This window comes from Argentina silus (assembly GCF_951799395.1).
Source record: "Argentina silus genome assembly, chromosome: 10".
In the NCBI taxonomy this organism is placed as follows: domain Eukaryota; kingdom Metazoa; phylum Chordata; class Actinopteri; order Argentiniformes; family Argentinidae; genus Argentina; species Argentina silus.
Window position 1 is genome coordinate 11,635,941 of NC_139664.1, and position 12,399 is coordinate 11,648,339.

A 12,399-nucleotide genomic window follows, 5' to 3' on the forward strand; every position below is an offset into this window, starting at 1 on the left:
AGAGTTCCCCCTCCAAAGATCCTCCTGGAATCAAGCCAAACAGTGATATATTGTAAGTTGGCCTATTTGTCATGAGATCAGCAATACTTAATCTGGTGCAGTCTCTAAACATTTGCCATTTGAGTTATAACTTAGAAAACATCTTTAATAGTTAATGTTTTTATTGCTTCTTTTTAGTGAGACCAGTTGGTTGCCAATGTTGAATCAACTAAACTATACATGACAGTTGTGTTTTTATTGAGTGAAGAAGTTGTGACAATTTCTATTGACTAATATTAGCACATGGCTTCAATCTGAGAAGTACGACTAATTACAACCTGTATCTCGATAAGAGTGGAGGTGGAGGTGGAGGTGGAGGTGGGAGGAGTGAGAGGGGAGGGCCATAAGAGATAAAGAGACTGAAGGGGATTGGGAAAGGATGAGAGATTGAGAAAGAGAGGGATTTATACAAGCTGTGTGGATAAAACTTTGAACAGAAGCTTTTGCTGTGGAAAGAGTCAGAGCACCGGCCAATACTCTGAGCAGGGAGCATGGGGTCTCCCATCTTTATACTGTTCTTCATCTTCGCTGCAGAGTCTGTGTTTGGAAAGGACAGGTAAAAAAATAATACAAATAGCTGAATGAAACACTTCTTCACACTTCTGATTTATGCATGCATGGATCTAATGTAATCTATAGGATTTACCTTGTGCAATAGTTTCAGCCACTTTTCTGATTATTAAAAAAAAATAATAATAATTCAACTCTGATTACTCTACAGTATAATGTATACACTACAACTTTGTATTATTATTTATTTGTATTTATTGATTTGCACACACACAATAACAAATGAAAGACAAAATACCAGTACAATTTGTCAGATTATCTGGGAGGCTGTTCCAGAAAAACTGACTGAATTCAAACTTTGTCTGGCTACGCAGATTCTTTATCTCAGCTCCCAATGTGTTCCATGTGGGAGTTAAAGAGCGTGTACATGTTCAGCTGGGCCAAGCCCTCCTGAATAGACCTGTTACTCTCTACCTGGAGTATGAGCTAACTGGAGAGCTGGTGTCAAAAAAGACCAGCATTGTGTGTACAACAGAGAGGCCGGTCCAAACAGTGGAACTAGAGGTATGAGTGAGTAATCACTGGAACATAAATCAAACTCAACTAAATTAATACAGGACCAAACCATATATGAAGACATCGCTGATCTGAAAGGTTAACATTTCTTTATTTGCAGATAGACAGGGAGAAGATGTCAAAACTGCCACCTTTTATGAATGGTCCTCCTTATCTCCTCGTGGTGGGAGAGATCCAATCAATCAGTAAGAGGCAGATCATGAGAGTCCTGGTCTCCCAACACAGAGGCTACATCTTCATTCAGACTGACCAGCCAATCTACAACCCCACACAAAAAGGTCCAAACCTACAAGACAGGCTGCACATGACATTACATCATAACAAAAATACTGCGATACTTAAAATCGAAAATACTTTCTTGATAATTGTAGTTGCTGACGGATATAACATTACTCTTTTTATTCTAGTGAGGTACAGGATATTTACCCTAAACCACTCAATGAGACCCCATGAAGAGGTTTTTCAAATCTCAATTTTTGTGAGTACAATACAATTTATTGCCCCCAAATACATTAATTTTTAGGATTGTGTTTCAATAAGTTTGAATTTGTTTTGCATTGTGGCTAATAATGTTAGATGTTTGAACGAGCTGTGAAATAAGAATCTAAAGTGACCATTCTTTATCTCTTTGGTAGAATGCTGCGGGAAACAGAATAAAGAAGATCCTACATTCCGCAAGAGGCGGAATATTCAGCGGTGTATTTAGTATCCCTGATGTCTCTGAGTACGGCGATACAGCCATAGAATTTTAATTCTATGAATTCTAGTTGTAATGAACAAAAATTATGTCATGAAATATACACAATTGAACTGTGATAGACACGACAAAGTCATACAGTGTCATACATAGAGCTTATAGTCAGTCCTCTCATACTGTGAAACTACTATTTATTGATCAAATGCATGCATATTTTACTTGAGAAATTGATTGATTGATCTGTTTTAGAATGGGTGTATGGAAGATTGTGGCACATTATCAGGAAGATGAAAAGAACGCAGTTACTCGAGAGTTTCAAGTCAAGAAATATGGTGAAAAACACTTGTTTTATTTATTTCATAATGACACCACTGTAAAATTGAAAAAACACACTGTAATCAATTCTTGACTGAAAATGTATGCATCCTATTTTTTCATGATTTCTGTTACACATAAACATGCTACTGTATGTGTAACAGATGTTGTTCATTGCCCTGTACATATTTCAGTGCTCCCTAGCTTTGAGGTGACAGTTCAACCCGAGCAAGGCTATTTCCTACTCAATGCTAAAGAGTTCACCTTCGCCATCTCAGCCATGTAAGCTGTCATTCAATTGTTTCCCTACAATACCATTAATTTCTACTTACATTTTTTACATGATTATTTTTCATCAGTATTCTTCAGTCCTTCAATGTTTTTAAAATCTATTTATCCGTAAGGGAATGTGGTCATCTTCCTCAGTTTGTCTGACTCCATTTCCCTCCAGGTATTCCTATGGAGAGAGTATAAAAGGTGCCTTTCACTGCCGATTTGGAGTGAAGGAAGAAATACAGGAGCCAGACGGTCAAAAAGAGAAGATTGTCTTCATCAGGGGATTGGAGCTGACTGGATCGGTGGGAGGACAAATTAGACATGAGTCAACTCAATCCTGGTTTCAGATTTATGAATATCAACACCCTACTTTCAAAAATGACAACTGGAAAACTGACTCAGCTCATTGTTAACATACTGAACAAAAGCCTAAGATTTAGCTCTGGGAATAAAGTTTGACAAGGTGGCAGGCGTAATGGCAGCCTACCTCTTCATACACAAAACCTGAGTTTGACTCAAAACTATGGCCTGCCTTTTTTTTTTAATCTCAGATAAATGATGGAAAAGGGTCTGCGGTACTCCTGGTATCCCAACTTAGCGTGCAGCTACAAGCCCAGCACCAAAAAACCCTCTCAGAGCTGGACCAGACCAGAGCCCAACTTTACATGGCTGTGTCCGTCACCGACATCATTAGTAAGGAACAGGGGGGTATGGAGAGGGTGGGATACAGCTGTATACAAATAGAGGGGAGAGATTTGCTAGGGATGAGAGGGTAGGTTGGGAGGATGGAAAAAAAACATGGAAAAAAACAAAGACAATAAAAATAGACTTTTCAAAAACAATCTTGGGATAGAGTGCAGTAAGTGTAGCATTTGATGATTCTCTATTCTAGACCCAAATGGATACTGATACCATGTCTGTATCACTTCACCAGGTGGTGAGCTACAAGAGGCAGAAGTGTCTCTTCCCATCGTTTCTCAGCGTTACAGTATAGATCTGTCCCGCACCCGCTCCCATTTCATCCCTGGAATCCCACTTGATGTCTTGGTAAGCCTCAATGTGGAATGTGATGGACAGAAGATGGAGTACCAATAAGATTATATGGGTCTGTGAAACGATATTGTGTTTTGTTTGTCTGTCCATCTGTTAGGTGGTGGTCCGTCTCCCAAATGGTTCCCCAGCTGCTGAAGTGCCAGTGACAATTGATGTACCAAAATCTCACGAAAAGACTGGCAATGTCGAAACTAACCAGGAGGGGGCAGTGTGGCGCTCCTTTAATTTTAAAACTGGGACTGATGATGACATTACTGTGAAGGTTAGTATAACAAAATAGTCCAGTACATGTCAAGGACACTGTGCTGTAATATGCGTGCAAAGACTCATAATACAACAGTAAAGAGTGAATTGCAGATACAGTACAGTACAAGCTTTGTAATAGATTGTATCTCTCTTATTTTATCCCCTTCCTTCCCTCTGTTTCCATCAGGTGACCGTAGATGGCCAGCAAGCCAGTAAGGTTGTCAAACCAGCCTCATCTCCCTCTGGAAACAGCTACCTGTACCTGAGTGTGAGCTCTGACGTTCAGACTGTGGGCAAGGCCCTTTATGTTACTTACACAGTCATCAATGGGCGACCAGATGATGGGTTTATGTACTACATGGTAAGAGATGTCACAGAGTGAAGAGGGGGAACAGGATATAATAGAAATGTTACATAGTGGGGAAAAAAAAACCATAAAAAAATGTCAATGCCTCTCATCCTCAGATTTTCAGCCGAGGTGCGCTGTCAGACCATGGTGCTTTCCAGGCTGGGGATACTACAAAACAGCAGCTCACAATCACTTCTGATATGACTCCCTCCTTCCGTCTGATTGGTTATTACTACAACCAGTACGGTGACATCATTGCTGACTCGGTGTGGATGGATGTCAAGGATGAATGTGAAAAGAAGGTCAAGGTGAGTAAACAGCTATCATGGATAAAGTAGACAAGCATGGATGGTGTGTGTGTGTGTCTGTGTCTGTGTCTCTGTGTGTGTGTGTGTGTGTGTGTGTGTGTGTGTGTGTGTGTGTGTGTGTGTGTGTGTGTGTGTCAGTTTGATTGACATATTATGCTCAATTTCCTCTCTTATGATAACTAGATATCCACTTCAACAAACGAATACAGACCAGGAACTCAGGCAAAGTTGGTTATAGAGGGAGATGGTCAGACAGCCAAAGTTGCCTTGCTGGTCGTGGACAAGGCCATCTATGCTCTCAACGCCCATAACAAACTCACCCCCAAACAGGTGACCCATAACAACAAGCTATTTGCTAAACATGCTCATAATTTCACCACATTGTTTACTGTAAACGTACTATACAGCAAATGTTTCAGATAAAAATTGTGTGTATGATAACGCTGTGTGTATGATAATTGTGTGTATGATAATAGAGTATCATACAGTAATTGTTCATGCTGTGCACAGGTATTCGCCTCAATGCAGTCCTATGACCTTGGTTGCTCATACAGCGGAGGCTCAGATACACCTGCTGTGCTCAACGAAGCTGGCCTCTCCTTTATCTCCAATTCGGAAGAGAGGTCTATGCAGTCTAAGATGAGGAAGGGTATGCCAAATCACAGTTTGATTACCAAAATACATCTATCAAGTATCCCATTCTATCATCTGTGACTTTTTCACAGAATAACTATTGCAACCAATTCAATTCCAAAGGTTATAACCTTGAAGAGCTGATAGTGTTATTTGTTCAATATCTAAAGATACTGTATATTGATAAGCAGGCCTGTGTATTCCTTTACCAGGATTTGGCTGTGTGTCTGGCTTTAGACGCCAGAAGCGATCACTGGATCTACAACAGCAAATGATGAGCATAAGTATGACAACATGCTTTAGTCTCATTCCCCCTACCAGCTGGCTTAGGCAATAGCACAACATGTTGGTCTGTCATAGTGGCAGGTATAAAAAGCCTTCTTTCCCTCTCATCTCCCTCCAGAATCTAACTACACAGATGTTAAGCTGCAAGAATGTTGTGCTCATGGATTCTCCCTGATCCCCATGAAACGGACATGTGAGCAGCGAGCAAAGAGAGTGTTACAGACCAACAAGGACCCCGCCTGTGTTCAGGCCTTCCTAGAATGCTGTCTTCAGGGGGAGACGCTCAGAAATAAAAAGAGACAGGAGGACACCCAGAAAGGACACGGGAGGAGTGAGGATGAATAGATTGTTGGGGATATCAATATATAATTGCTAAATTATATGAGAAGATTATAAATCTAATTCATGCCAAAAGAGACACTAGAAATGACATGGTTCTTTGTTGCTAATGAAAGAGAGAACGGTTATTCATAAAGGGTTAGGGTTAGGGTTACAAATTACATACATATCAAAGGGTGTTGAGGACAATAACTCTAACAAACCATGGTAGCATCATTCCTAGAAGTTCCTTTAAGTCCTTCCTCTCTTCTGCACTCTCTCCTCAGCTGCAAGTGAGACAGACATTGAAGACTTCTTCTTTGACACCTCAATTCAGAGAGTTCGAAGACATTTTCCTCCAAGCTTTTCATTTAGAGTGATCGACCTAATTGGCCAAGCAAGGTAAGGGAGAGACAGATTGATAGAGGCTTATGTCATACGACTGATTATGTCTAATCCACTCTTGTAATGGGTGTACGTGGATCTCTCTTACAGCGAATTCCTGTCTCTGCCTGATTCCATCACCACCTGGGAGATACAGGCTGTCAGTTTGTCCACAGATCACGGTATTAACAACGTTCTGCTTTATATTGGTTATTTATTTCATTCGTCAGATGGTGATGACCTTCTGATGAACTAGTACTGTCATTGCTTTGTCTATACGGTACTGTATGTCTCCCTTTTTTAGGTTTCTGTGTGGCAGAACCTCATGAAATTCAGGTGTTTAAGCAGCTGTTTGTATCTCTGAGGCTGCCGTACTCAGTGAAACAGTACGAGCAATTGTCTATTGTTGCTATCGTCTATAACTACGGGAAGGAGGGGACTGAACCTGCACAGGTAGATATAAGAAATTAAATTGCTAACATGTTCACATATACAGTACAGCACAGTATGGTATGTACACTACAGTATTTACTATTTACATCTGTTGGACTTCTATCTTGCTCATCCTCAGCTTGCACTACATATGGAGCAAAATAAGATGCTTTGTTCACCTGGCTCCACCTCCACCACTACCTATGTCAACGTCACTGTGGCGCCCCAAGCCTCGCAAGCTGTCACTTTCTCTGCAGTTCCCATGGAAACGGGCAGCATACCCATCAAAATACTCATTTTTGACAAAGAGGATGAGAGGGCCTCAGATGCAATTGAAAAAATTCTGATTGTCAGGGTAAGCATAAGAAATATCATGGCTTATTTTTTTTGGAGAAAGGAAGGTTTTATGATGTACCCATATCATATGAGGAGCACAAAAAACAAATGCACATTTTTAATATCATGTCATCTCTGAAGAGCCAGTGCATATACGTATCCAATTTTGTTTTAGACAGAGGGAATAGAAAAGAGAGAAGAGAAAACCCATTTTCTTGACCTGAATGGTGAGATTTTTAACCATAAAAAAATACTTTTCCTTAATCTCAGTTGAGATTGTTGTTACTTACACATTGACATCCTTCAAGGTTACTTCAACACACATTCTTGCAGTACTTCTTTGTCTGTTTAACGTCAGTAGGGCCAAGTTTATCCCCTCATTCTCTTATCCTCTGTTGTTAGAGAGGAGTGGGAAGTCTTTAACGATCGATGGAACGTTACCAGACAACACAGTCCCTGACTCCAGCACCAACATCTTCGTGAGGATAGAAGGTCTGACTAATGTTCCTCCCAGTAGCTTTCCACTTGTTATCAGTTCCTCCAACTCTGTCTTCTCCATTATGATCTGACCTCCAGGGGAGGTGTTTGGCCAAACCACTGCCCAGAACCTGCTCTCTCCTGAAGGGGTTGCAGCCTTGCTACACCTGCCTCATGGATGTGCAGAACAAACAATGAAACGTATGGCCCCCACTGCCCTGGCCCTTCGCTACCTGGACCTCAGCCAGCGCTGGTTTGAGCTGCCCACCGGCACCAGAGATGTGGCTCTCCATAGCACAGAGCAAGGTGGGACAGACTATTCAGTATGTCAATCTGGCAAAAGGCTTTCAGAAAATACTGTATGAATCTGAATACAATCTTCTTATAAAGGGGTAGTGTTGACGAGGATCATTTTTCAATTACAATATAATGAGATATTGGGCTATATGATAAAATCTCAATATCTTTAATCTTTCCGACAGGTTATATGAGAATTTTGACTTTTAAAAAGAGTGATGGATCTTACGGGGCATGGATGAATCATCCTACCAGTCACTGGTCAGTAAATGATTTGCTCTTCTACTACTGTATGTTTTAAGTTCCCCCATTCGCCCACACTCTCTCTCTTTCTCTCTCTCTCTCTCTCTAGGCTGACTGGCCTTGTTGTGAAGGTGTTGTCCCTGGTGGCTGAGCGCCAGGCAGCAGCCACTGGAGAGACGGGAAAGCAGGTTGTCTCTGTCGAGAACATTAGTGAGTCAGTCAGATACCTCCTCTCAAAACAGAATGACGATGGATCGTTTACTGACCCTCATCCAGTCATACACAGAGAAATGCAGGTAAAGGATCATTCATAAACATAGCTACAGTAGGCTACTTGTTTTGGAACTACTGAACACAACTACAACATTGGGAGGTCTAAAATGAAACAAAGGTGACGCTGTATAAGCAGTCTGAATTAGGTGACCATATTTGGTCAAAATCTCTGTTTTCTCTCTAGGGAGGCATTGGAGGCATAGAGGGAGACGTGTCCATGACTGCTTTCATAACCGTTGCTCTAAAACGTTCCTTTGACTTCCTAACAATAGAAGAGAAGAACAATGTGGTAAGACGTCCGAGGACATACTGTACCAAGATGACAAGGGGATATTTTCACTTCACCAGCATGTGGAATGATGTCTTTGTGGGATGTCTGTAGTATGAGGGGCAGCATGTGGGGTGGGGTGGGGTGCTCCCACAGGCTAAGTAGTTCCTGCCCTTAGTCCGTGTTATTCATGTCTCTTTCATGGTCGGTGATTTGAATCATGACCAAATATTTATCTTATGCATAGGATAGAGTGGCTAGCTGTGTTGCTTTGTGTTGTTTTTGTGTAGAAATCCAGCATCTCTAAATCCACTGATTACCTACTCTCACGTATGGAGGGGCTGGAGAGGCCTTATGCTGTGGCCATTACAGCCTACTGCCTCTCAGTTTGCCTGTCTGACATAACACTGGCTCAACCCGCCTGGAAAAAACTTCAAGGACTGGCAACTCAAGGCATGTCATATTATAGTACACACTAGGTCAAATGACCAGTTCTGATGTGACTGTATTCCCTCTACAGACATGAATTACATTCTTCAACATCCCAGTCCTCTTTTTCCCCTCCTCTTTCTTTCTTCTAATCAGGGGAAGATGGATGTCATGTGTGGAATGCCAATGCTGACCTGGTGAATCAGGAACATCATGGGAGGATACCACCAACAGAGGCCATTACAGTAGAGACTACAGCCTATGCCCTCTTAACAGCAGTGGCACATAAAGACTCCGAATGGGCGGACTCTGCAGCCTGCTGGCTAACCTCACAAGAGAACTATGGAGGGGGCTTCAAATCCACACAGGTAAGATAGATATAGGGTACAGTACATACAGAACTAAAGTGGCTAAACTATGTTTCCTACTTCATTACCATGTGCACTATTGTGGTCTAGACTTTTTGTCTAGATGTTTTTTTGTTCCCGTTTTTGGGCTTCTTTTACTGCAAATGTCCTCAATATAGACCTTCAGCAAATATTGATTATAGCTCCAACTAAGACTCCATTTACTGGATCAAGAATATTATACTTTTGTGTTTCATTGGAATCCATGGTTTTGCATTCCTTGCTCTGTTTTTAGGATACTATAGTTGCCTTGGAAGCCCTCTCTGAATATGCTCTGAGCAAGCCGCCACCTCCTGTCATTGAAGTGGATGCAGAGTTCACTGTTCCAGGGAAGAGCGACAAAAAAAAGCTGTCATTAGACAACAAGGGACAGAAAGTAGAGACAGAGCTGAATGTACAGTACACCCCTGCCAAGACACACACACACACACACACACACACACACACACACACAAAATGTTAAACATAGTATCTTATTCTCTGTCTGTATTCTCTTAGAAACTGATCGGGAACAAAATCGTTGTGCAACTAAATGGTCAGGGGAAAGCCAAGATGAAGGTGAGTCTTTTAACTTAATTGTTAAAACTGCCATATTAATGCTCAGTAAAAATATATATATATATATTGGCCCATCTGGTAGGTTATAAAGGCTTACCATCTGATGGAACCAACGGACAACTGTGACCTCCTGTCAATCAAAGTTAACGTGGAGGGAAAAGTACAGTACACTGGTGAGTTAAATTGAATTAAAAAATACTTTATTAATCCCAGAGAAACAATTGTTAATGGGTATAAAAACAATTATTTCCTTAAAATGTACTCAGCCAAGATTATAGAAACCTATGACTACAATGGGGAAGACTATGGAGATGGGGAGAAAAGGGATGAGGAAGATGTCCCCCGATCAGCGATTGAGTGGTTCGATGCTCGCAGCAGAAGCAGAAGAGATACAGAGCAAAGCCTGAGTTCCCAAAATGCTGTTGAATATGAAGTGTGTGTCAGGTCAGTTTAAGAGAGAGCAAATAGATTCTTAAATCGTGCTGACTCTATATTCTTCAATCAAGTGTAGTCCTGAGGACCCAAGCCTGTCCAGCCATTTGTTCCAGCCCAGTACTACCACATCTGATTCAGTTTAACATCAAGGTGTGTGAATCAGGTGTGTTGCTACTGGGCTAGAACAAAAGCCTACACATCCATGGGGTCCCAAGGACTATAATTGAAGTGTATTGGTCTAAACTGAATATGCATGAGGAATTTATGCTGTTACAGTACCTCAATCATTTCAGAGCCATACCGTATATAACTTTGTCTCATTCCTTCTCTATCTTTGCTCCTGTAGTCATAGCCTCATCAGGAACCTCACAGGAATGGCCATCGCTGATATCACACTCCTCAGTGGCTTTGAGGCACAGACTGAGGACCTGGATAAGGTTAGCCTTCATCTTCATCATCATCATCATCATCATCATCACAGCAGCAGCAGCATGGCCTTTAATTTAGAATAGAAGGCTCGCTCTGATTGTCATTATCAGCAGTTGTGATATCATAATCTGAATCTAAATCTAAATATCCCAATTCATTATCAGCTCCTCCATGACTGCTCCTCCACCTCAATGTTTAGAAAAGAAAGTACTCTCTCCCTATTTCCTGCCATTGGTTTCTATAAAATAACTCTTGTCTCACCACAGCTTAAGAAGCAACCTGAAGAATACATCTCACATTACGAGGTCTCACATGAAAGAGTCCTGTTGTACTTTAATGAGGTGAGACTCACACCTACACCAACACTCTCTTTCTACAGTGTGACACTTTAAAGGCCTAAAACATGTGATGGTATCTTTCTCTCTCTCAATCCAGATTATAGGTAAAGAGTGCATAACATTTGGGGCAATACAGAGAGTACCTGTAGGTTTACTGCAACCAGTCCCAGCTTCTTTTTATGATTACTATGAACCAGGTATGTATGGATTTCGTTTCATATTTCCTTTGTATTTTAAACTCTTTATCTCTTTAAAATGGCCTTGTGATGGAGAGTACATTCCATTTCTCACTATTTGCCACCACTAAGAGTCCCTCTCTCTGCCTCACAGACAGAAAGTGTACTGTTTTCTACTCCGCTCCCAGAAGAAGCAAGATGGTCTCAACACTGTGTTCAGGAGATGTGTGTCAATGTGCAGAGAGTAGGTCTTTATGCTTAATACTCTCAAAATAATATATGCCATTTAGCTGACACTTTTATCCAAAGCGGCTTACATTGCAGTGAGTGCATACATTTTTCAGTATATATGGTCCCAGCGGGAATTCTACACTATGGTAGTGGTGAAAACACTTAAAGAATCCCCTATTGTTTCTCTAGGGCCTTGTCACAAACAGAAGATGACATTTGGACCATCGAAGATCAAGAAGAATGCCCGCATTGAACATGCTTGCTTTTACCCCACTGTGGATTACAGTCAGTTATTACCTAGAGCTTCTCATTATGACAATGTAGATTTGATACATTTCAACAAGATGAAAAAATTAGCTGTCAACAAAAGGGAAATGTGGCCAATAAGGCATAGATAATAGCTTGCTTTAATTCTTGTTTTATTTCAGGCTACATTGTCGAAGTTGTCAACATGTCTGTGAAGAGTAACTTTGAACTCTACACAACCAATGTGGCTGATGTACTCCGAACAAGTAAGTATTGTAGCGCTACCATTATTCATATAGCACAGATGTGATCTGCTGTATGAAGATCGTACCCTCCCATACTATTAAGACTATACTGTCTCTAGTTTTATGTATTAAGTGTTCCTGATGCACTAGACCCTGTTTCCCCCAGCTGGAGATGTGAATTTGAGTAAAGGCCAAGTCAGAGTATTCACCAACAGGCTGATGTGTAAAGGAAAGCTAAGCATAGGGAAGAAATACCTCATCATGGGCAAAGATGGCTCCACCACCGACTCCAATGGCCAGTAAGTAGCCTACTGTCAATGATGTTATAGGTCAATAAAAAAACATTCTGGCTTATCTTCTTTCTCTCTCCCTCTCTGTCATTTAGGAAGCAATATCTGTTGGAATTGAATACCTGGATTGAAGAGATGCCGAATGAGAACAAATGCAACAAATCTCTTTATAAGGTTGCCTGCAACGGTTTTAGGGATTTTGTGTCCCAGTATAGGATAAATGGTTGCACCATATGATTCACCGACATGTTGGTACATACATGCTCAACATACATACAGAATAATCTATACACTAATCTA

At 41.1% G+C, this 12,399-nt stretch overlaps 1 protein-coding gene across 1 annotated transcript; it reads left to right on the top strand.

The window, feature by feature from the left end:
* Positions 1 to 448: 448 nt before the first annotated feature.
* c4b (complement C4B (Chido/Rodgers blood group)) lies at positions 449 to 12,399 on the top strand. Its single transcript, XM_083679554.1, has 41 exons — positions 449 to 595; positions 924 to 1,113; positions 1,226 to 1,403; positions 1,533 to 1,603; positions 1,761 to 1,849; positions 2,072 to 2,154; positions 2,332 to 2,419; positions 2,589 to 2,715; positions 2,965 to 3,106; positions 3,348 to 3,460; positions 3,564 to 3,728; positions 3,900 to 4,073; positions 4,178 to 4,369; positions 4,553 to 4,699; positions 4,880 to 5,018; positions 5,215 to 5,286; positions 5,406 to 5,618; positions 5,893 to 6,007; positions 6,101 to 6,171; positions 6,294 to 6,442; positions 6,561 to 6,776; positions 6,933 to 6,984; positions 7,160 to 7,249; positions 7,334 to 7,540; positions 7,717 to 7,792; positions 7,884 to 8,070; positions 8,232 to 8,336; positions 8,606 to 8,768; positions 8,901 to 9,112; positions 9,387 to 9,545; positions 9,650 to 9,709; positions 9,792 to 9,882; positions 9,976 to 10,153; positions 10,491 to 10,581; positions 10,840 to 10,914; positions 11,009 to 11,108; positions 11,242 to 11,331; positions 11,508 to 11,603; positions 11,747 to 11,830; positions 11,976 to 12,108; positions 12,195 to 12,399. Exons 1-41 carry the CDS (start codon positions 531 to 533, stop codon positions 12,334 to 12,336), a joined length of 5,190 nt encoding a protein of 1,729 aa, XP_083535680.1. The 5' UTR covers positions 449 to 530; the 3' UTR covers positions 12,337 to 12,399.

Bases quoted from the DNA above. Each gene is read 5' to 3' on its own strand.
- c4b (XM_083679554.1), top strand. From the start codon at position 531: ATGGGGTCTCCCATCTTTATACTGTTCTTCATCTTCGCTGCAGAGTCT. The intron at 8,071-8,231 runs GTAAAGGATCAT...TTTTCTCTCTAG, and splicing joins TCATACACAGAGAAATGCAG to GGAGGCATTGGAGGCATAGA. The intron at 9,883-9,975 runs GTGAGTTAAATT...AAATGTACTCAG, and splicing joins GGGAAAAGTACAGTACACTG to CCAAGATTATAGAAACCTAT.